The 23,958-nt window shown below is 46.8% G+C and overlaps 1 protein-coding gene across 1 annotated transcript in view; it reads left to right on the forward strand.

Moving 5' to 3' along the window:
- Positions 1-23,958, forward strand: part of CACNA2D4 (calcium voltage-gated channel auxiliary subunit alpha2delta 4) — a 123,276-nt gene that overhangs the window by 45,289 nt on the left and 54,029 nt on the right. Inside the window, exons 21-27 of the mRNA XM_053978342.1 lie at positions 703-770; positions 887-932; positions 2,364-2,461; positions 4,431-4,524; positions 5,478-5,573; positions 7,707-7,834; positions 11,727-11,807. Of these exons, the coding sequence (XP_053834317.1) occupies positions 703-770; positions 887-932; positions 2,364-2,461; positions 4,431-4,524; positions 5,478-5,573; positions 7,707-7,834; positions 11,727-11,807 (611 nt within the window). The remainder of the gene's footprint in view (positions 1-702; positions 771-886; positions 933-2,363; positions 2,462-4,430; positions 4,525-5,477; positions 5,574-7,706; positions 7,835-11,726; positions 11,808-23,958) is intronic.

A 23,958-nucleotide genomic window follows, 5' to 3' on the forward strand; every position in this document is an offset into this window, starting at 1 on the left:
GTGAGCAAGGACTTGTGGCACCTATACAGTGTATCAGAAGTCTGATCAGGGACAGCAGATCAGTTCCTTTTCTTCATAAATATTGCTGCAACTGATGAGTACAGAAGTAGGAATAACTGACTTCTTTGTTCCTATTGCCATTAAAATATTATTTGGGGTCAGTTCAAAAGGAATATTATGATTTACCTGAAATTCAGAGTCTGACAGCTATACCTTAGGTAAAGCATGTTGTTTCATTTCAGAGAAATGAGACAGCTTAAATTTTCATTTCCACTGAATATGGTGTATGGTCCTGCTGGATGGCTGTAAAAAAACTGTATATATAACTGTATAACAGTGCTATACACTGAAAATTATAAAACAACAAATAACAAATGAAGGAAATTGTGGGGGGGGGGGGAGGGGGATGTTGTTTTTTTTTTCCCCAGCTAAAATGGTTTGAAACTGGCAGAGATTTGAGAAATGTTATCGTTGACCTGAACATACAATGTTGGCCAAAAAAATTGTCACCAGCAATGCCTCATAACTCTACAGACAGGTTCCTTAGCCCCCTGTGCTGAAATCGGATCTTACTTAATCCTCTTCCAATGATGTTCTTTTCTTTAATAGCTGTGGAGGGAGTTAATGTCATTAAGGGTTGGAACTGCAGGCAATGACACCTTTCCTTGCTGACAAGCCCTCTGTTTTCTTTCTTGCCTGCAGCCTGGGTGTTGTGCTGTCCAGGGGGCATGGGGAGTACATTCTGCTGGGGAACACTTCAGTGGAAGAAGGTAGGTTAATCTGAAAGGGGCAAAGGAGCTACTCTGAATGTCACCAGTTCTCCTTCAGAGCCTGTATGTGTCTGTCTGCTTCCTCACTGAATACTCCATGTACTCTCTGGTTTCAGGCTTGCATGACCTGCTCCAGCCAGACCTGTCTTTAGCAAATGAATGGTAAGTGGAAGAAATCCTGTCAGTGACACAGGACTTTGTCATGATATTTGGGCAAAGTTCCCAGCAATCTGGTCTGAGGGAAAAAGCAGTGCTGTACCTGGAAAGACCTGATTGTCTCCAGGCAATTGGCTTTCACCTCTTCCTTTGGGAGATGCCACCTAGACCTGGCACATTCCTCTCCTAAGAAACAGCTGAGATTTATCCTCAGTCTTCTGTGCTCACACTTACTTTGTTCCTCCTCGTGTTGCTCAGAATTGTCTTACAAAACCTACACTATGTCAGACCTGTTAGAGAATCTTGTTGCAAGCTTGGTGAGAGATTGAAATGCTTTTTTAAATCCTATTTTATTTTTGGTTGGCATCCTTCTGAACTGCGCCTAGACCTAACTTCTAGTGAACACGGAGGTGATTTATGACCCCCATTTAAATAGCAGGCAGAACTTATGGTTTTGCTTGGTTTGGATATGAAACAGGGTGAAGCACGGCACTTTCCATTTATTGCTGTGAGGTTTGGGGTTTTCATGAACCCAACATTCAGTCCCACTCAGTCACATGAACCCAGGCTGTATCAAAGCCAAAATAACTATATTCAAGCAGCCCTGCACCCCTTCTCACCTCTCATTACGCTGTCAAGTTTCACAAGCAGCACATTTGAGACACAAACAGAGACTTCTCCTTCTTCTACTCCTGACTTCAGGTGTCAGCTTACCACACTTTACATATTCATTTCTCTTAGACTTTTCTCATAAATCACTCCTTTCAGCCCCTTTATGAGTTTTAATTCTCTTTTATAACCCTTTCCTCTCCCTTGTCCTGACAATGGAGCAATCAAAATTGGAAGCAGGATTAGAAGACTGGTTTATTTTATAGCACAGAGCATTTCTAATACATTCTTCCACTTCTCCCCAAACCGTGTCCTGAGGCTCCTGCACTTGTGTCCCCATGGGACAGCTTTTGTTGTCACCATATCATACTGCAAGATCATTCCTCATCGCACACTTTGTTCCTGTGTCTCTTATTTTTTCTGCTCCTAGTCAGGTCTCGCACTTCACATGACCCTCTGCTTTTCAGGTCTCTCCATCACACTGTTATTTCCTATACAGGCACATGTACACATCTTACACAACATAACACAGGAAACTGCTGGCAGGAGTTGGAACAGCTCTGTTGTGTTGTGAGCTTGTGCTGGAGAACACAGCAATCCTGCTGAGCACAGTGGTCAGGTTAATTGCTGTTTGGTTCAGTGGTAGGGTTTGACTTACAGCCACGCTGTTATTTAGAGTGGGCACAACCTGCAGCAATGTAAAAAGTAAAGACTTTGCAGACCAAGGTTTCTTGCTGACTTTCTTTTTGCAGTTATTATCATCCAGGAACATTTGTTTGATTATGGTTTCTCTTTGCCCTTTTGGATTTCTTCTCCCCTTCCCACCAGGATTTACTGCATCACCGACATTGATCCTGATCACCGGAAGCTCAGCCAGCTGGAGGCTGTGATCCGTTTCCTCACTGGAGAGGAGCCTGACCTGGAATGTGAGTCCCAGGCACAGAAAGTGCCCTGCTGGGCTTTTCCTGTACCCATCACAAGGGAGAGGGGACTGTGGCAAACTGATTGGTCTCAGACTGAGCCCCTGTGGCACTTGCTTACACAGGCAGGACTGAACTCAAGTCCAGATTAATTCACAAGTGGAAATGAGCTGAGGATCCACCTCCTTGTCTCCATCAGAGGATTTTTTTCCATTTCAAAGCTGACACATAACTCAGCCTTATTGGAAGTGTCAGCACAGGAAATACTGGGAAGTGAAAGGCTTGAATGGAGCTTGGCAGGGGCTGCACACCAGGTTTAAGACAGACTGACTGACTGGTCTAGAGGGGACAATGGCAGGAGAAGCCAGGAAAAGTGCTGAGACAACTCAGGGACACCCTGAGGGACCCACCCAGGGACACCAGGCATCATCCTCCAAGGGCTCACGGTGCCCTCTAGAGGGATGGTTTTTTTCAGAACAAGGATTATTAATTTTGTTTCCCAAACACAACAGGTAAGAGAAAAAAATGGTTACAGGATTATGATATTTCCTGCTCCCCCTGCTGCTCATCCCTTGCACTGGGTCCCATTCTCCTGTAGCTGATACAGCACCACTGAAGAGTAGGATCTCTATCGGGGGCAGAGATGGGCAGCTGTGCATGGGAATTCCTTACAGCAGTTTGGTTTTAGGATGTCCTTCGGCCCCCTTAGTTGTGCCAAGTACAAGCTTCTGCATGTAAGGCTGTACCTCAGAGGCCCAAACCTTTGCCACAAGGATGGGAATCTCTTAAAAGTAAAATCAACTGTAATCCAGTAATCCTTCCTCTCTTGCACAATGTGAGCAGAGCCCTCCTGGCTGTCCTTGGAGTAGGCTGGAAAGAGGAGATGTATGCTTTGAAGAGGCCAGGGAGGAGGAAAGTTTTAGGAGAGCTGACTTGGAGAAATATGCAGGCTTGGAAGTGCTGTGGAGGAAAAACAAGTATGATTTGAACACACGAATCATAGACATGAGGGGCCTCAAGAGGGAAAGACCTCATGGTGGGCTCTGATTTTGAAGTTTGAATAACAGCAATTGTGGAGAGAAGGATCCTGAAATCTGTGGCAAAGAAATTTGGGAGAACTTTACGTAAAACATTAAGGGACACCTGGAACATCAACCCAGAAAGTTTCAGTGCCAGAAACACTGAAATGGTGGGGTGGCTCCATCTAGAACAGCACTGAAAGAGGCATTTCTGGGACATGATGGTCACCTTGTTCTCACAGATCAGTGCAAGCAGGGCAATTCAGAAACAAAGCAGGTCAAATAAATGGGGTTCTGGGGCATGTCATTCAGCACATGACGACACCTTGAACTTTCCTAATCACTTCTTAGCTCCAGTCCAAAGTGGATTAGACTGGTAGCCTGGACTGGCTTGAGAGCATCTGGTGAAAACCAGGACAGGAAAATGTTTTGTGACTCACAGGAAGGAAGGAGGGCTAACAGAGAAGCCAGTGAGTAAAGGGACAGAGCAGAGGCCATAAAAAAAGTCTCTAGTGGTTTTGAAGGAAGCTACTTGAGTGGAAGGTGTTGGCTGGTATCCTCTCTACAGGATAGCCAGAAGAAAGTTCAAGGCAGGGATTTGAGGCAAAGGCTGTGGACAGCCTGCTCAATGAAGGAGTCAAGTGACAGTCTAATGAATAACTTCATTTGAACGCCTCTCACTTGCCCACTCTTGTTTGGGCACCACCTTTCCACAGAGTTTCCAACCTCACTGATTCTGTAATTCTGTGGTCTTGGCTGTAACATCTGCTCCTGTGTTTCCCACCACCCAGGGTGTTAGGACCTCTTCTCTGCCCTGTAATGGGAGGCCTCTTTTTTGTGCCACATTGATCCACTGTCCTGGATAGGCAGATGCTCCTTACCAAGGGACTCCCTAAAACATCTAGAGAAAAACATGTCTTTCTCTCCTGATTTTTGTTCTTCCTTTTTCTCCTTAGGTGACGAGGAGTTGGTCCAGGAAGTGCTGTTTGATGCAGTGGTCACTGCCCCCATGGAGGCCTACTGGACAACACTAGCCCTCAACATGTCCTTGTAAGTGTAGGAGACATAAATATGGATAGAACACTACTATGGGTTTATGCAGTGCCTGAAATAGTCACAAACTTTTGCACAGCATTCAAGAAACTGTAGAAATAGCTCAAAAAGCTGATAGAAATAGCTCAGTAGCTTTAGAAATAGCTTGAGAAATGTCTCTCAGAAGTGAACTCCAGTAAGCTGGGCCTCCTTGGGAGAGTCTTTAGTTTGGTGAGGGTTTTTCTAGTGGAGAAAAGGGAGTTTGGTTTTGTCTCTATTGGTGGTACCTCCAGGTTGAACCTCAGGAAGATAGTGGACAGGCTGGCTTCAGTAAACAACTTTGTATTTTATTATTTCCAGTGAGGCACCTGTTGCTTGTGGTGTCTTGTATCATGTCACACAGATCTTCTTTCAGCAGACAACGTGCTACTTACTGATATACATGGCCATTGGACTCCTGTCCCTGTTTCAGTTCCTTGTATCCCTACACTAACAGAAGCTGAGCCAGTGACAATCCTGCTAGGACACACAGTTATCAGCACAGCTTTAAATAGCTACACCAACACACCCTCTTTAGTCACATTCTGCTACCCTGGCCATTCTCTGCATCCCTGATCCAGCCATTCTCCTTCTGTAGTTCCCCTCCTGCACTTCAGCCTTGTGAGAGTAGCCTGCAGCAGAGCTAGCAGGGGCAGAGGAGCCTATGGCCTACTTAAAAGAGAATGAAATAAGCAGACTTCAAAGGTTTAAATCTGAGCACAAGTCTTAAACCTGCCAGTTGTCAGCCAGTAACAACCTGTTGCCATTAGCAGGGAGGAGCCACTATCACTCCTGGTGTAGATGGGTTATATTGCAAATGAACTTGGGACCAGGTCTCCAGATGTGGCTTCAAGTTTGAAAGGCCCTCACCCTGGATCATGGCTGTTCTTGTGAGAACTGTTTGCTTCTGCTGTTGTATTTCTGTTCCGCAGGGATACTGAGGCAGGCATTGAGATGGCGTTTCTGGGCACTCGGGCTGGACTCATGAGGAGTGCCCTGTATGTGGGCTCTGAGAAGATTTCCAACAAGTAAGTCCCTAAGCTGCATTACAGAGCTTCTGTCAGTGTCTCTGAAGGGGCAGCATGAAATCACCACCAGCCTTAGAAATGCTTTTGAGGAGACAGAATGGAAAGGAGCAACACCTTGATGGCATTAATGCTGATTCACAAAATCACACTAGGTGTCCTTTGTCTTCCTCTGGTCCTTTTGAGTTTTTCTTAAAATACTGTCCCAAAGTGCATTCATTTGAATGAAACCCTTCAACCATTCCCTGACTTCAGTCAGCTGCCACAGAAAATGTCCACAGTTACTGCGTATCCCCAGGACCATTGTGCAGTGCACAGGCTCTGCACTCCAGTGCCCCAGCGACATTCCAGCTTGGCAGTGTTTGATCTTTCTGTCTCAGTTCCTCCCCCAGGTTTATGCCGCTCTGCCTCTCGCACTGCCCGCGTGGCAGCCGCATCCCAGCGCCTTGCAGCGAGGCGTTAAGCGATGTGACTGACATCTGTCACATCCCATTCGCTCTCCTGTCCTCTCCCTCCAGGCAGAAGCATGTGTGCACTGAAGGGTTTTGACATGGAAAGGGCAGTTCGCGTTCTGTTGCGTTTTGGATACGCAGGCTGGTGCATGCTGCTGTAGGAAAGGACAGGTCACGGAGGCACGCCAGCAGATGGAACAGAAAGGGACCGTGTGGGTGGTGGTCATTGGCTTCTCGGCAGCTGTTTCACTGTCCCCAGGTTCCCCAAACATGAGTCCTACCCTCAAGCTCTGCTGTGCCTGAAAGGTGACACTCTTCATGTGTTTGAAGCAGTCTGAACAAGTCAGAGTAGTCAGTCTCTGGCAACAAGGGAGAAATGCTGTGTGCTGCAGGAGGCTAACGTGATGATTCCCACTGCTTATCAGGAACAGTGTTCAGTGCTTCAAACAGTCACAGTCACCACACTGCAGAGGCAGATCCCCACATATCTCACAGGAGGAGCTTCTGGAATCCCCTAAAAGGAAGGAATCGTAAATGAGGAGTTATCATTACGTCAAAACGTACAGCAAAACAAGAGTCTGAAAACAAAGGGATTTGCCAGGCAAGCTGTATGGACCTCCAGGGAAGCAAATGACCTGATTTTCATGAGGTCTCGCCTGAGCACATCCTCTTGCCTTCAGAAGCACCTCTTTGCTCAAGTACTTCAGTTCCTGCCTCTCTAGGAATCACAGAATCATAGAATTAGTTAAGGGATTGGAATGGACCTTAAAGATCATCTGTCCCTGACCCACTCTGCCATGGGGAGGGACACCTCCCACTAGACTAAGTTGCTTAAGGCTTTATCCAACCTGGCCTTGAACACTGCTAGAGCTGGGGCATCCACAACCTCCTTCAGCAAGCTGTTCCAGCTTCTCACCAGCCTCACCTTAAAAGATTTCTTCCCAGTATCTTACCTAAATTTCCCCTCTTTCAATCTCTACCTATTTCTCCTTGCCCTATCACTTCAGTTCCTAACAGAGCCACTCTCCAACTTCCCAGTAGCCCCCCTTCAGCTACTGGAAGGCTGCTATGAGGTCTCTGCTCTGAGCATCTCCTGAGGAGATGAGGATTTACACACAGTTGCATAACCTTATGTTTGGGGATGGGTGATTTGTTTGGTTTTTTTTTTTTGTAGGAGACTGCCTAATCCCCTTTCCTCACCTGCTCCCCATCCCCTGCACTAACTAATGGCCACAAGCACCTGTGCGGGGTGAGGAGCCCACCTGCTCACGCCGCACTCCGGCGCTGCCCCCGCTGCTGGCGGGGTGTCGTTCCCGGTAACCCTCCCGCCCTGCCCGGTTCCCTCCCGCCTTGCCCGGTTCCCTCCCGCCCTGCCCGGCCCTCAGGGCCCGCGGGCCCGGCCCCACCGCCCGCCCGGGGCCGCCGCCGCGGGCCTGGCCCGGGCCAACAGCGGCACCTGGCGGCGGCCGCGGGAGGCGCGGCGGGCGCGGCCGCCCCTCAGGAGCGAGGGAAGGCCCGGCCCTGCCCCGAGGGGACAGCGGGGGACAGCGGCGACACCGCCTGCCCTCGCCCATAGAAAAGGCCCGGGTGGTGAGGTGAGGGCGATGCGCAGGTGTCCCGCTGCGCTGCCCCGAGGAGGGCTGCCGCTCCTCCGCACCGTGAGCAGCGTGTTATCTCCCGGCAGGAAATTCCTGACACAGAAGGACAAGGAAAGCATCTTCACCATGGACCACTTCCCTCTGTGGTACCGCAGGGCGGCCGAGCATCCCCCCGGCAGCTTCATCTACAGCATTGTCTCAGAAGATGATTCAGGTAACCCCAGCCTCAACGCAGGGCAGACAGAGGGAAAGAGAAAAAAGCTTTTCACACCTCGCATCCCACACCGCGCCCATCCCGATGCCTTTAGCGCTGCTTCCTGCCTAGCGGGAAGTGCTGAGACCTGCCCTCCTCACACCAGTGAGGGGCACAGAGCTCATGGCCAAGATGATGATCACAGCTGAAAGATGAAGCCACAAGGTGTGGGGAAGGCAGTCAGGAATGAGCAATGCAGAGCAGAAGGATGGAAATTGAAAAGCAGGGCATAGGTAGATGGAAAGGTTTAGAGAGGTGTGAGCTGGGGGAACACAAGGTACTTGTGGGGCTGGAATACGCAGGAAACATGAGAAGGGAACAGGAAAGGTGTTGCAGAAGGAATGAGACACATAGATGTGGCCAGGCTTGGGAGGGAACAGCATCAGCCCTGCTGGATGGCAGTAACAGCTGGCACTGGTCAGGGATCAGCAAACAGCCAGGATGTCTAAGTTCAGAGCGTGTCATTTTTTCCATCACCACTTTCCATGACGGGAAAGGATGAGTTTGTTATGGAAGATGGTGGAGGAAAAGGGTGGAGAGGAAGGCTTTTCCACAGCATTGGTGTCCCGCGTCCTTCCAATCCCAATACTAGAAAATGGCATCTCTTGCTCAGCAAAGTTCAAACACTAGAGGAAAGCAAGGAGTGGCTTTTCAATATCTCTTGCTTGGTTCCTCCATGTTCCTGTGAACATGCAGGGCCAGCCAGGACCTTCTCAAAGGCTGGAAGAGAGCAGAAGAGCCTAAAAACAAACAAGCAAAACAAAATATTCATGTGAGACTCCTCCACAGAAGGCAGAGATCCCCTCTGTGCTCCTCCCTGGCCCCTAGCTCTCCATCTCTGTCACAGAGCTCAGCACTGTAGCTGTTAAAGCTTTTTGTGGCACAGTGGTGGGAGTCTGGTGGGTGGGAAAGCAAGTAGCAAAGAGAAGAAACCAGCCTGGGAGGCAAGAGATGAACCAGGATGTATAGGGAAAGGGATGGAAAGAGAAAATACTCAAAACCTACAAAAGCCTCTTTCTCTCCAACACCCTTACATCTCACTTAAAAGGCAAGTGTGGAGAGAGGGGGAGAGATGGCAGGAGGGACCTTTTACTCCCCTGCAAGCCATGGCATCTGATTTTTGGAATAGGGCGTGGGTTGGAAAACCAGGCAGTGACACCCTGTGGGACTTCCTGGGACAGCCATTACCCAGGCCACAGTAGTCACTGCTGGCTAAACGTTGGGGCTGTGGCTAGTTTTGGATAAAGACTGAAGACAAGTAGCTGGCACTGTTCTTTATTTTACATGGCCACGGGTCAGAAGCTTAAATCAAGTCTAGAACCCCACACACCTGGAAATCCTGCAGGCACCTTGTGAGAAGTAGCACTTGGCCCTGAAGACCTTGTGCCCTAAACTGTAAGGGAGATTATTGGTCTTTAGGGATGAGCAGCTGGGCTCAGAGAGGTTCCCTGGAAATAATACCCAGTGCTTCTGAGATAGTCATTTACTATAAAGCAGAGTCCAGGCCCTTCCTTGACATCTGATGAAGCAGGGCTGCCCCACATTTTAGCCAAAATAGGCCACCCAGTTTCTTATTAAATTCTATCAAATGCTGAAGTCCCCTTTTCATGTTTTCCACAAGTCCCCTGCTGTGACAGGAGGTTTTTTGTGGCAGATGGGTTTCTAATCATCTAAGAAGGAAAACCCCCAACAGCTCTCTGTTGGAGAGGAAACCAGCAGGAAGTGACTGCAGGTCATCAGAAGCATTTATGCACACGACCTCCTTCCACTGTCCAGAAGTCTCAGAAATAAAAGGACAGCAGGGCAGCCTCTGCATGTCAAGTAGTACTGTTCTTGCAGCCCAGATTTTTCATGTGTTGAGTGAGTTTTTTTTTTTTTCTAGAGACCCTAAGTGTATTTTGCTTCTTTGTCCCATCCTCAAACAAGCCATTTGAGGTTCACCATTGTCCTGGTTTAGGGCAAATTTGGGAGAAAACCTCTAAAGGGGTTTCCTCTAGAAAGAAAATTCAAGTGGCCCCTCCCACAACTGGTTCCGGAAAAAAGATTTCCCCGGAGAAAAGTGGAAAAAACTCTTTATTTAACAGGCAAAGTGTTCACCATCAAAAAAAAAAAAAAAATGGACAGTAATAAACAATAAAACCTCTTGCTGCTCCAAAAGAGATGACAAACTCAGAAAGTCCCCTTGGTGGGCTGTAGCTCAGCTCGCTCAGTCTCTTACCAGTCCCTCCAGCACTGGAAATGCCACGGCCCAGGCCCAGCCCAGTGGGCCACAGGTGTGAGTTCCTGGTGCTCTTCTGGGTGTTCCTTCCAGAGCAGGTTTAAACAGGTCCACAGTCCAGGGAACTTCTCTGCCTCAGCTAGCTAAAAACTAACTGAAACCAAAGGAGAGCTCTGTCCCGCTGGCTGTCCATCCACAGACAGCACAGTCCAGGAGCAGGAATGTGGAGGAGTGAGTGCAGTCCCTGATAACAAACTCCACGCTCCTTCTCTCCCCACTTCACCCTCAGGACCAGTCTCAAGGGTGCAAAACCTATTATCCAGCATATACAGAACAGACAACTGGGGATACAAGCATCATATAGGACAACAATAAAGGCAGGATCATGCTCAAGGCGTGTGAGCTGAGTATTTATTTCACAAAGGTTTTACTGCTTTTGACGCACTTGAGCAGGTTAATCTGGCTTTGATCAAAAAAACAAAATAGTGAGAGCCTCCAGGCTAAACTGTGGTAGGCACTGAATTGTGCTCTGGACACACCTATAATGATGAGGGCAGACATGGAAAGCAGTAACAAATGCTGGAGTTGTGGGGATGGAAAGAATCCCTGACCTGTCTGTCTAAGGAAGAGATTTCTATAGAGCATGCGCGGAGGGAACCAGGTGCAGACTACATCGATCAGCCTGGCCTTCAAACTGTCCCCTGGCAGTTCCCAAAGAGGTGCCCCAGCTGAAGTTAATCTAATCAATTTTAAAAATATCTAGAAATGGAATCTGCCACATGGACAATTGCAGGCTGGAACAACTGCCCTGACAAGGAGAGATGGAGTTCAGTTGCTTGAGCCTATCCAGCCGTGTGATTTTAAATTCCCCGTGGGAGCTCAGGGATCTGCACAGGGCTGGCAGATGTGTCACAGGACCTACAGGATGCTTAAAGCCAGCAGCTCAAGGATAATTGGGAGACCCTGGGGAATAAGAGAGTTTAGGCAACAAAGTCCCAGAAGGCTTTGTTTCTAAAATGGAGTGTGCTCTGGAAGCTGCTGTCTCTGCAGTTTGTAGTTCTGGCCTGGCTTGGGGAAGAATTAGATATAAGCCTGGCCTTTGGTGTGTAAGTGTTGTCAGAATTACCTGTCCTGCTTCTCCTCTATCTACACAGTTTAAATGGTGCATTGAGCAGAACAGCTCTCTGACCTAAGAGAAGCTCTACATGCCCAAAATCAAGGAGGCCAATCCTCTACATTTTATCACAGAATCATGGAACGTTTTGGGCTGAAAGGAACCTTAAAGGTCACTTAGTTCCACACCCCTTGCTGTGGGTAGGGATGTCTCCCATGAGACCAGATTGCTCAGACCCTCCCCTTCCCCCCCCACCAATCCCACCTTGGACACTTCATTTATGTTGAGGATACCACTTTTATCATGAGCCATAAAGAGGAGAAAAATAAAATCTGTTCATAGCCCTTTAGGCTGGTTTTGTGTTTGGAAGATGCAACCCTTGAAATTCTGGGATGTTTCAGAGTTGAGGAATATGCAGACACTGTCCTGGATGGGAAAATGTGAGGGCAAGCTGCTCCTGCTGCATTTTATTCCTCTCTGGGGGTAAGCTAACCAAGCCTGCTGTATTTGTGTCTTGACAGAGGGAGGTGGCCTGCCAAAAGTGGTGACAGTGAGCACGGCTGTGTCTGTGTCTGTGGACGGGAAGATGGGAATTGCTGCAGGTAGGACATTCTGGCTTCTCTTTTTATCTTGAATGAAATGGCTGCATCTTGCACTGAGTGTGGGAGCTGAGAGCTGTTAGCTTGTCATTCAAGGGAAGTGACAGGAGCCACAATAGCTTGTGGTATTGAGAACTAGGCTAAGCAGAGAATAATGGAACAGGTACTGAGTGGCTGACAGGCTTCTGAAAAGGAAATGGGCTGCTTGAATGGAAGCTTCCCATCTCCAGTGCTGGTGAATTTGTGGATTGAGACTCTTTCTCTGGAGCAGGAGTAGGTTGTATTCCTACAGTTTTGCTGCTTGGATGGATAAAACATTTCAACCTTCTCTCTGGAAAGTGACAGTAGCATCAGTAGAAGCTGTTAAAATGCACGGAAATAAGCTCTAATAGCATAAAGGTTTAAAACTTTGCAAAACGCTTTGGCTTTGGAGCATCTTCATGTTTGTGTGTCCCCATTGTTATCTCAAATGAAAAATAACTTCTGCTGGTGGAATGGGCATGTTGCTAGAGCTCCAACTCATACCTATAGATTGCCAAACTTACTGCTGTATCTGAGCTTTAAACTCCTTTTTACAGACCTTCACTAGACTGAATCTTCTTTTGGAAAATTCATGTAGCACATTATTTCCAACAGAACCTCAAAGCTTTTGAAGATTTTCCATTATCTGTACTAATTGCTACAGCCTTTATGGAAGTGCACTGAACTCAGAAACAGAGCAGCCATTTAACAAAAAAAGAAAAAAAAAAACAAAAAAAAAAACCCAGCATTATCAGTAACCCTGGCACCATATCCAATTTAACCACTCAGCATAAGAGTACTGGGGTAAGAGAAAATGTAGCTCCATGGAAGTTGCTTTAGACCTGGAAACAGTGACCAAAGGAAGAGGCTGATGGAACAGGTAATGGAGGAATTATATGCTGTGATGCAAAGCTTCTTAGGAAAGAATGGTTAGTGCTCATGGAGCCTTACATGGTGGAAGGGATGACTGATAGAATGGACACCAAACAACAACTTTGTTACAGGACCACCCTGTAGAGAGAAGGCCATACAGCAGATACCTTCAGTCTGCCACTGCATTTGCCCAGGCTGGGTAGGAGACAGGGGATGTTCTTCAATGCTACTAGTCAGTACAACTATAGCAAATTAACTTCATCTGATGAAGCATTCCTTAGTTTCCAGGATTTCAGTAAGTTCTAGCTGACAATGATACTCTTTAGTTATCACCTGGGCATTGAGAAAGTACTTATAAGCTGAAGGAAGTGTTATGAAACAGAACGTCTCACTTTTATGCCCAAAGCCAGAAAATTATTATGAAGTCTGCCCAGAGCCACCTGTGAACAGAGATGGTTTCAGCAAAGTTCACATTAATAGGTGCTTGGATGATAGAAACTGCTCCCAAAACTGACACCAGCTGACACTGTTATACCCAGCAGAAAATGAAACAGCATTGAAACCACACCAAGGGCCTCTGTACAGCACTGAAACATTTTTCTAAGCATTCATTTGAGAGGAGAAAATAACATTTTTTTAAAGTAAGCTTGTTTTTCATGATCTTTTTCCTTCCCTTTCTTGACCTGTGGAATAGAGCAGAGGCACACAAGCAGTTTGTCTGTGTTGTGGTTCAAGCCCTGCTTGAAATTAAGCTCCACACAGCCACTCACTCAACCTCCCTCTCACCCCTCCACCCTGGTGGATTGGGGAGGAGAATCAAAGTAAAACTTGCAGTTTGAGATAAGAACAGTTTAATAATTGAAAATTAAGTAAAATACAATAATAATGGTGAACAATGATGATAAAAATAATAATAAAAAGGGAAAAACAAGCAATGCAAGATACAATTGCTCACCACCCACTGACTCATGCCAGACTTCTCTTCCCAAAGCCAGACTGGTCCCTCTTCTGGGTAACTCCCCCCAGTTTCTATAGTGGGCATGATCCTCTGTGGTATAGAATGCCCCTTTGGTCAGTTCAGGTGACCTGTCCAAGCTATGGTCCCCTCCAGTTTCCTTTGTTCAGCTCTTCACTGGCAGAGCATGAGACAAGGAAAAAAACCCTTGACTTAGAATAAACACTTAGCAAAAAAACAAAACATTCTCATTATGAATTCAAAACACAGCACTCTGAAGCCACTGAGAAGAAATTAACTCTACCCTAGCTGAAACCAGGACAATCTGGCACTCAGCATAAATTCAAGGAAGGAAATTTCTCAGTGGAAGCACTGGAGCAAGAACAAGTGGCAGGAGGATCTGGCCCTGACAGAGCCATTTCTCTTCTGTCAGCAGCACTTTCCACAACCCCTGTGGAGATTGCCACCCACTCAGTTATGCTGAATACTGTCTGTGTGGACATGCTGTGAAGGGGCAGGATCCTTTGCAGAGGGTGAAGGAAACAGCAAAGATAGGGAAACAAAAACATATTTTGAAACAATAACAATAAGGTGAAAAATCTGACATTTTTTGGAAATTATGCAGAACCAGTTTTCTCGCTGGCAACCATGGAAGCTGAGACAGATAAATGAATTTTTAGTTGCTTTTGTTCCTTAAAGGTACCATGGTCCCTGTCCCTAGCAGGTACATTAGGTGACCACAAGCATCTTCTGCTGCTCTCACACATGGTGGGCGTTCTTCACTCCTGTTTCTTATGCTTTGATGAAAACAGCCCATCTCTGATCCATGGTATGGGTGGGCTAAATGATAGCATCAGGGCAAACACTATCACCCAAAGGGTCCAAAGTTCTTCATGTCTCCAGCTGTAGCCTCCACTGACTTCAGCAGGAGTGCAAGGGTTTGCTGAGATAGGTTCCATGTGCTGGCTTGGGTGTCAATGTAATGTTTAGGGGGGTGCTCAGGGAGGAGAAAAGTGCTATATTACCATTTGCTTTTCTGGTAGTGACTAAGGTTCATCATCTGAATCTTTCATACTAGTAGTCATTTTTAAAAAAGGGCAATAATTAATGGTCACGCTACCAATTGAAATATTATTTTTTCTTGAGAATGTCAGCTTAGAGAGTAAGGATGTAGATCTCACTTCATTTCCCCTCACAGTAATATAATTATCCTGAATGGCTAGATTCTGATTCTAGGGGACTGTGAGGGGCTGCAGCAGAAATGAAGCTGGGCAGAGCTGCAACACCATCCTGGGTACAGGAGACAGGTGAAGGAAGGGGAGGGAGTGTGGAGGCACACAAGAGGCAGTGAAAGCAGAATGGGATGCAGATTGTTGTTATTGTTATTCTGATGGTATCAGCCCTTACTGGGATTGATACCATGGTAATTTAGTTGTACTAGCAGAAGTTTGGTACCCAGCACTGGTTCCCAGAAAACCAAATATCTGGGTAGATTTGTAGTTTCTGAATAAATGCAGCCACAGTTCTGTAAAAGGGGAACAACAGAGACTTTTTAAGTGCCCCTATGAAAGAACAAGTGGTATGAACTGGCCTGTCATTCTATCACTGATCATTACTGTCACTTGTTTGACTTGATGGTGCTTGAGGGGATTTTTAAGCACTTTGAAATGTTCACTATGCATGCAGTGAAAAATTAAGCTCCAGGATTTACAGCCATGCTCATGGGGAGGGAGCACCCCCAGTGCCCCCATGGGGAGAATGCTGGGTACAGGCAGCATTGGGCCCCTTTTTTTCTGGCAGATGAATGGCAGTCCATAGCCAGGGCAGAGTAAGGCAAACTGGTAAAATCAAATGTCCAGGAAGATGACACAAGCCTGGCTGCTGTCAGGGAGTGAGGGAGCAGTCAGATGGAATTAGAGTTGCAGTCTGGAGGGCTGAGAGAAGGGATGGAGGGGGGAAGCACAAGGGCCTCCTTCCTCCCATTTCAGTCTGTCTTAGCTCAGAGGGAAATCCCAGAAGGGGTTTGAGGGGGAGTCCAAGCTGCTCCTCTTGCCATTAGAGATGCTACTCCACGTGGAGAGGTGGCCAAATTCAGGAGGGAAAGGACTCTGGGCTTTGCCCAGCCCTATCCTCACCCCTTTTCATCCATCCCTCTCCTTCCTCCATGAGCCTGGGAGGGGTGCACAAGGGGTTCAGGGTACACACAGATTTCTTGGAGGACATGGTGGAGCTAAGGCAGGGTCCACTTGTGTGAGCTGAGTTGGTGTGGTCTCTTTGGTGGGAAGCCACACAGGCAACCCTGGCTTGACTCTACCTGTTTCTTGGAATTAATATTATCTACCTGCTATATTGTGCTTTGGCACTTCAAAGAACTATGCAAACATTAAGTAATGCCTGGATGATTAATTATAATTAATTAGGAGGCAGCTATTCTCCTGGGATGTCAGTCCAGTACCTTTCATGCACACTAACTGCATTGGAAATGAGAAATAAGGAATGGGGATGGCATTCTCCCCAAGCCATGTCCTGCCCCAGATAGCACTGTCATCTGCTCCCTCCCATGAGTCAGTAGCCTGGGGCTTTCTGATCCTCAGGCTGCAAGGCAGAAATCACATGGAGCTCCTGACAGAAGCTTTTCATGATTTAAAGCCTCAGTGAAACTGCTGGAATCTGTGCAGGAGTTCAGCTGTCACTTCAGGCTGTGGATGACGTCTCTTTCATTGCCTGACCTTCTGGCTGTTCAACTTCTGGGGCTGTCAGCTGGCTGCCAGTCCCAACAGGGACAGGTAGGGCTAGGTCCATGGCTGTCATGTGGCAGGGCATGACAGCAGACAACGGGGCATGCACATGGTGCCCAAGAAAAATAATCCAAATGGGCACTTGGGAGATGCGGGTTTATTTTGCACAACACTTCTCTCCTCTGTTGATATTGGAAGTAGCTGCTCTTACCAGCAGTTATTGGACCACAGTGAAATCATTATCCCATGACACCAGCAATTCATGCAGATGTATTTGGGGGGAGCCCTAGGCAAGCTCAAACAAGGGGCAGGGAAGAGAAATGTTGTCTCTGTTTTAAAGACAGACTTTTGAGACACTTAGTTATCAAGACCAGTATTTTCACAAAAGCTCTGTACTCACAGCAGAAGCAGATTTAAAAAAAAATATTTTGATTTTTTTTTCAAAATAATTTGAAACCTATCAGTCTGAAAAGTAGGTAATGGGGAGTAATTTTGCCATTTTACCTCTGGTTAAAATCAAGCCTCTGTCAGTGTGATGGAAGCTCTTAATTTGAAAAGCAATTCCTGGCCAGCTTGAAGTCTCTCCATCTCTTCCTTGGTCTCCAATTTTGGCTACCTGCTGTCTGCTACCAGCAAGCAGGAACAGGAGGTGCAGGTGGCTTTTTCAGCAGGACTGTTGCTGTGGCATCTTTTCAAGCTAATCTGCACACAATTCCATATTCCTACAGTTTTGCTGCTTGGATGGATAAAACATTTCAACCTTCTCTCTGGAAAGTGACAGTAGCATCAGTAGAAGCTGTTAAAATGCACAGAAATAAGCTCTAATAGCATAAGCACCTTTTCCTTGGAAATAGCTGCCTATAAACTGGAGAATTAAAATTATTTCACTAGGCTGGTCCAGAAAGCAGCATTAAGATACCCATATAAAATATGAGGGTAGCTGATCTCTTGAATGCATACTGCAGTATTCAGAAGGAATGCTGTCCCTCTTTTCGTGCTGAAGGTTGTGCCAAAGTTGTCTCAGTGCAGAGACTTCCGTGAGTCCTTGAGGCGTCACCAGGTGCCTTTATGGAAATCATGGTTCCCCTGGCATGCAGTGGTATGATGGATAAAAAGAAGGAAGACAACTCATTTTTAGCTCATTGTCAGAGTCCAGGACATCCCTCTGGCTGCCCTGGCTGTCTCAAGACCCTGGCAGGGGGCTTGGAGACCTTGGCAAAAATCAAAAATACCTGTGGCTTCCATTTTAGCCCATGGAAAAAGCTGCCAAATTTGTATGAGGAATTACAAGTCACAAAGGTTTGAGTAGTGTAGTAGTTGAATTAACACAGGGTGAAAAAGTAGAATTTTGGGGCTTTTTTAGACTAGGATTCAGGGGGTCAAGATGGAGGGATTCAGGCGTGTCCTGTCCTTCTTCTCCTTCTTCTCTTCCTCCACGTCTTGGTTTGATGGTGACACTTTTCTACTGGTTTAAGGTAGAGACACACTGTCTAGCATAGATGATAGGTATTGGCACAGTATTGTAAATATAGTTCACGTCATTTCTAGTATAAAATGTAAATGCCACCCAAGGCGACACACAGAATGCCGTGGCCGACTTGCTGGACAGAACTCAGCAGGTCAGAGAAAGAATGTTATAGATAAGGAAAAATAAACAACCTTGAGAAGCTGTTCCTGCGCATTCCAACTCCATCTTTGGCTGCACAGGCTAGGAGAACAAGGACTTTTACAATCTTGGGGTCATCCCAACGCACAGAGACAAGCAGACTCCGAGAGCCCATGAGCTGCTGCGTCTGGTCTCTGCCTGATGCCAGCCCCTTCTGGCAATCCCCAAAGCCCGAGCAGTTTCTCACGCATCCATCTGATCCGACAAAATCAGAGACATCTGAACAGGCCGTGCCCTGGAAATGAGTCATGGAGAGTGCTGGGGACACTCGTAATGCAGAAATGCTGCTGATTTACTGCTACCAGCAGCTGTGCCTTCTCCACCTCTCAGGACATCTGTCTGGAGGCTGTTACCAGTGGGTACACACTTGGCTGGCCTAAGGGTTGAGACACTACTCCGATGTCAGCATCCCCATGACATGTTAGTGTGGCAAAACCAGCGTCTCTCGCACTCTTCATCTCCCCATCTGCTTGCCTGCCACCCATTGCATTCTGCTTACACTCTGAGCCTTGGGGGATACCTCTAAGCGCCCAGGCTGCTTTTTGGGGTGTTTCTGGGGCACGCACAAGCTGTTCCATGAGCCAGACAAAAGTGAGGTGGCTACGTTATTTTGCGCTGGCTCTGGTCTTACAAGCTTTGCCTTTCGTCAAGGTTTGGCATCAGTGCTGGGGCCACATGGTTCCCTTTTCAGAGCTGATTATCCTCCAGGCAGCTCAGTGAACAGGAGAGAGAGCAACATCTGCCTGCAGAACTCCAGCTAGATGTCCCCATGCATAGACAGGAACTGGGGACAGGAGGGGCAAATAAGTGTATTTTGACCTCAAAAGAATGCTAAAAATAGTAATGTGAGGCATCTTTCATAGCATTCTGCTCACCCTGGCTAGACCTTAGCCATTTCCTTTTCTTCCATGGTGTTTGTGCTGTCTGCATAGGCTGTAAGATCTTCAGCACAGAGACCATGCTTCCCCCCTGTGTGTGCAGACATTGTCTATTGCCTTGGGAGGAGTCCTCGTCTGGGGAAAAACTGAAGACAATTCTATGGAGTTAATATTTCTTTGTAGTCTCTGCTGAGTGCCTGAGTTTTTACACTGAACCATTAACCAGGGAAAAAGCTCTAAGGGAGTGAGCCCTGCCTTCCTCAGCCCATGCAGGCAGTGCTTCACCCAGCACAGACCCTGTGGGTAGGTTCCTGTGTCCCGGCCCTGCCTTCACCAGCCCTTTCAGGGAATTTTCTCAGTGGGACCCCAACAAAAAATTGTGAGCAATGAGTTTTCCCATTTAGGGTCTGGTGAGGCATCTGTCCCAGGATATCCTCAGCCCCGGAGCCTGTTCCAGGCTGGAGCCCCAGCCCAGGACCCCGTTCTTGCCTGTGTGTAGCAGAAATCCTCTTGCCTAAGGCTATCCATCACTGCTGCCTCTACAGCTCCACTGATTGCCATGGTTGTCGCTCTTGAAGCGAAAAGAGCCCTTGACACTGACTCAGGATGAGACTTGCATATAGCTGGATTTTTTAGATTGGCACCCAGCGCCTTTGCCATGTTGCCTTTGCTTGCAAATTATTCGATATAATTTTAATTCCGAGCCGAATTAGAGCAGTGCACAAGTTGCCATAGCAACCATTACCTTGTGCCTTTTGGTCTGACTCATTGCAGACAATTACTCTTGCGCTCCAGGATTCACAGATGTGATAGGAGAAGAATCATGTGCTGGGCTTTCAACTTTTTTTTTTTGCTTTTCATTTCCTTCCCAGCCTCTCTTCCATTAACTCCTGCTTACCCAGCATCTGCAGGGCCCTGTATCCCTGCCCAGGGGTGCTTGTGGGAGTGCACTGGATGTGTAGATAAATGACGTGTGAGGTGATTTGTGCATGCATGTGTGTGTCTGCATACATAAAGAGCTGATCTGCAGTGTGTGGTGAGATCCCTGGGCTCCCTGCGTGCGCATCTCGCTGGGGACGTGCACAGACACTCATAACCACAGAGCAGTTTGCACTTTCTCCTGTCTGTGGGGTTTTCCAGGTAGGTACAGGATTGATCCCATGGAGTTTTACCCAGTGTGCAGGGGCTGTCAATAAGCACTGGGTATTTAGGGGGACTGACAAAGTGCGAGGGTAATGAACGGTGCCAGGCCTTCAATTGAAGGTGTGTGAAGATCCACAGGCTGCCAAGCAAGTGGCACTGGCACCCCTGACACCACCTAAATCTCTGTGTGAATGCAAGGCCAGCTCATTACCCCACTCACATCTATCCCCCCAGTGCCACATGCCTTCTATGCAAAGTGTGGGGGGTAAAGTGCTGTTGTCTGTAGCCTTAGCACAGGTATAGCTGATGTCCTGAGCTCTGTAAGCACCTACAGTTTAGCAGAGGAGCAAAGCCACGTGAGAAGATGCTGAAAAGGATCACATGAGCAGACTGTAGATATGAGGATGATGGTGGTAAATGTCACAGCAGAGGAGGTTATAGGAAATGTCTTGTGTGATGGTTTAGCTTAAATTCAGCCAAGGCAGACAAGTTTTGCAGTGTGAGAACCACAGAAACTTAGCAGATCTGAATACAGCTCCAGCCTCCTCCTAAGAGACGTTCTTTTAGCCACCTAACTCATCCTGAATTCTTTTTCTCCTGCCCTACCTATCACCTAAGGCACAAATCTCCCTATCATCAGGCTTTGTAATGGGACTCTGACTGCTGTCCCTTTCCCTTCAAAAGACATTTTTCTTTTCTTTCTTTCTCTCACTGGAGCACAGAAACCCCACTCACAGGATCACAGATAATTCTGGTTGGATGGCACCAGAATTACACTCTGCTGCCCAATGTGTGGAGGGTATTCTGCTGTTGACTCGTGGCACTGCATTCTCAGGCAGCAGTGCAAAGTCTGGAGTGTGGGGAGGGAGCAGTTGAACTTTTGGGGACAGTGTGAAGCCCCCATTTCTGTGAGGATCATGATTCTTTTACCCTCCATCTGTCTGTGACAACAAGCAGCTGCTTAAGCTGGCTCTGCAGGGAGACTGTGGAATGGGAAAAAAGCAAACAGCAAACAAGGCTGTCTTGCCTAGCCCTGCCCTGTCCTGCCCTCCCTTAGAGGTCAGAGTTGTTGGGATAAAGTGAGGATTGCTTACGTATCAAGCTGAGCTAGACCTTGCAAAGGAGGTTAAAACAAACAGCATAATGTTCTTCATCTATTTGGGGAATAAAAAAAAAAAAATTAAAAAAAAAAAAAAAAAAAAGAAAGAAAGAAAGAAGTAGGGCCACTTCTGGTCAATAAGAGTGAAGTTGGGATCAAGGAGTCTATAGTCTGAGCGAAAACCAAAGAAGACTCAGTACCCAAGTTATTGATAAGGACAGAAATATCACCCTTGGGGAAAGAAACAAGCTGAGTGCTGTAAATAAGCAGCTCAAGCTGATTAGTGCACTCACAGTGCTGGGCCTGGCTGCTTTCTGGCCCTGGGAGAGCTGGCATGTGGAAAACACTTAGAGCAAAGGGCTTTTTTCAACTCTTTACAGTGGTGACTCCATGCAGTCTGCAGAAGTGAAAATTCAGCAGTTAGGATTAAAGAAGGACAAGAAATAAGTTTGTCAGTCTCAGACTTTTAAGCGTGACCTCTACAATGTGTGTAGCATTTAGAGGAGATCTTCAAGGAAAGTATAATTATTACCAAGCAGTTAGGGGAACAGAGAGTCAGGCAATATGAGTTTATCAGTGCTGGATAACACCAGGCCAAACCAACATCCTTCTTTCAGATGACTGTTTTCCTGGAAGGCAAAAGAAATTTCAAAGGTCTCATCTCTGTATTTCAGTAAAGCATTGATATCTGCCACTTAAGAAACAATTAGTTAGACTGGAGAAGATCAAGTGAAGCAGAGGAATGTAAGTGGCAGGGAGGGAGAAGTCAATCTAAGACAGCAGCAGCAAGATCACCTATCAAAGTCTAGCAAAATGTTACTTGTTACACTCCCCACGGTCACCCGTGGGATTGGCCTTTGCTAATGTTAACCTGAGACCCTGACTCAGATAGCTGTGGAGAGGGAAGGAGTATCCTGGTGATTCAACACTAGAAGGCATTGCTAGTACATGGAAGGACCAGGATATTGTAGAGGAAGCCTTATTTGACCTTGGCAGGAGTATCAGAAATGGAATGAATTTCAGTAGTACGACAGACAAGGTCATATGCTTGACAGCTAATAATAGAAATCTTCTGTAAGCTGGGAACTCTGAGAGATCTGGCAGAGAGCACAGCAGGCAGGACTGGAGGCAGTCCTTGTCTTCTGGGAACTGTTGAGCCATTCTTGCCAAATCTCAGTGAGGATCCTCAGTGTGGATCATCAATAAAAGCTGTATTGCTCCCTGATCCCCACAGTAAATTCAGGGAACCATTGTCATCTGCCAAGACCTGTCCTGAGAACCTTGCTGAAAGGCAGCTGGACAGACTTAGTGGTAAACATATCCTGAGAAAGCTCAGGAAAAAGTGCTGAGATCTTCTGTATTAGGTGATGGTGGCATGGTGGTGAATCACAGTGCAGTGCAGTTGAGGACAAAGCAAATGCTATTCTAGTGCTTAGGGAGGTGTTGCCAGTGGGAAAATACATTGATGTTCCCACCCAAAGCCCTGTGAGACCTCTCCTCTAGTCTGTGTTACAGTTTTGGTGAAAGGAATACAGGCTGAGACAGGATGGGCAGATGATGAGAGGAAAGGGAAGTCTGACATTGTGAGAGGAGCCTGGAGCACCCAGCTTGTTTGACCACATGCAACCAAGGACAAAGCAGATAGGATTGCTGTCATGAATGCACCTTGGAGGACACATTTAAACTAAAGCACACAGTTGTATGGAGATAGTGTAGTACAAACAGGCTAGCAAAATACTTAGGGTGCAAAACTAGAAGTGGGTTTCTGTCTGTAAGGGTAATGCAGCTTTAGCTAGAATCTGAGGTATAAAGACAATGGATTCAAGCTGGAGCTTGAAAAGTGTATAAGAAAGTGGTGGTGCCTTGAATACAAAGAGTTGAGACTCTGTTAGCCTGTAGTCCCTTGACCAGGGAAAGTCCCTGATCTCACCATGTCACAGAACAAAAACCAGCAACAAGCAAGGTAAACAAACACTCAGGGAACTTCCCATTCACTGCAGCATTCTCCTTGAGCACAAGGCAGGGCATTCTTACCCTACAGTTCCCACACTCCATGATTTTAGTCATGACTAAATAAAAATAAGCTTGTTAATGCAGCTGAAAGCCCCAGCACAGCACCTGGGAGGCCAGAACTAGGGCTGACCTAAACCCCTCTCTCTGCCTTTGACATTGTGGTGGTTTCTCTTTATTGCTTTGGGTTTTGCAAAGTAAAGGACAGTGAGTAGAAAAAACCCTGCTTACAATAAAAAACCCTTAAAAAGCAGATGGGGATGTGGGGGCTGGTGTGTTTTGTGACATTGAGTAGACCAGAGCAGGGAGAATCTGAGAAGCAGCTGGTCAGAGGCAGTCATTGAAAAGGGGATGATCGGTCACAAGAAGACAAAAATAAGGGGGAGAGAGAAAGAATAACTGGGGATTTCAAGACATTTATGTCCAGTGAGAGATACTTGAAAAACAACCATATGAGGCTGTGAGTGGATGAAAAAGTGGAAAATGCTGGAAGGGGATAATCCTTTTAAATAAAGGGCTAGATTTTCTCTTGCCAAGAATTGTATAAATCTGGAGGCTCATGTTTAAAATGCACTGAATTTATACTAATGTAAAGGTAGGATCAGAACCACTTACCCATAATCTGCCTCCCTCAAAATTACCTGTTAGGGTTTTGTCCTAGCATTTACATTTACCTCTGTGTTTAAAGCAGGAACAATGTTCACAGCCTAGTGAGTAGACTGTGAGACATTCTTTGGTAGGAAGGAGTAGAGAAAAGTGGCAAAAGTCATG

The sequence above is a fragment of the Vidua macroura genome, chromosome 5, assembly GCF_024509145.1.
Source record: "Vidua macroura isolate BioBank_ID:100142 chromosome 5, ASM2450914v1, whole genome shotgun sequence".
In the NCBI taxonomy this organism is placed as follows: domain Eukaryota; kingdom Metazoa; phylum Chordata; class Aves; order Passeriformes; family Viduidae; genus Vidua; species Vidua macroura.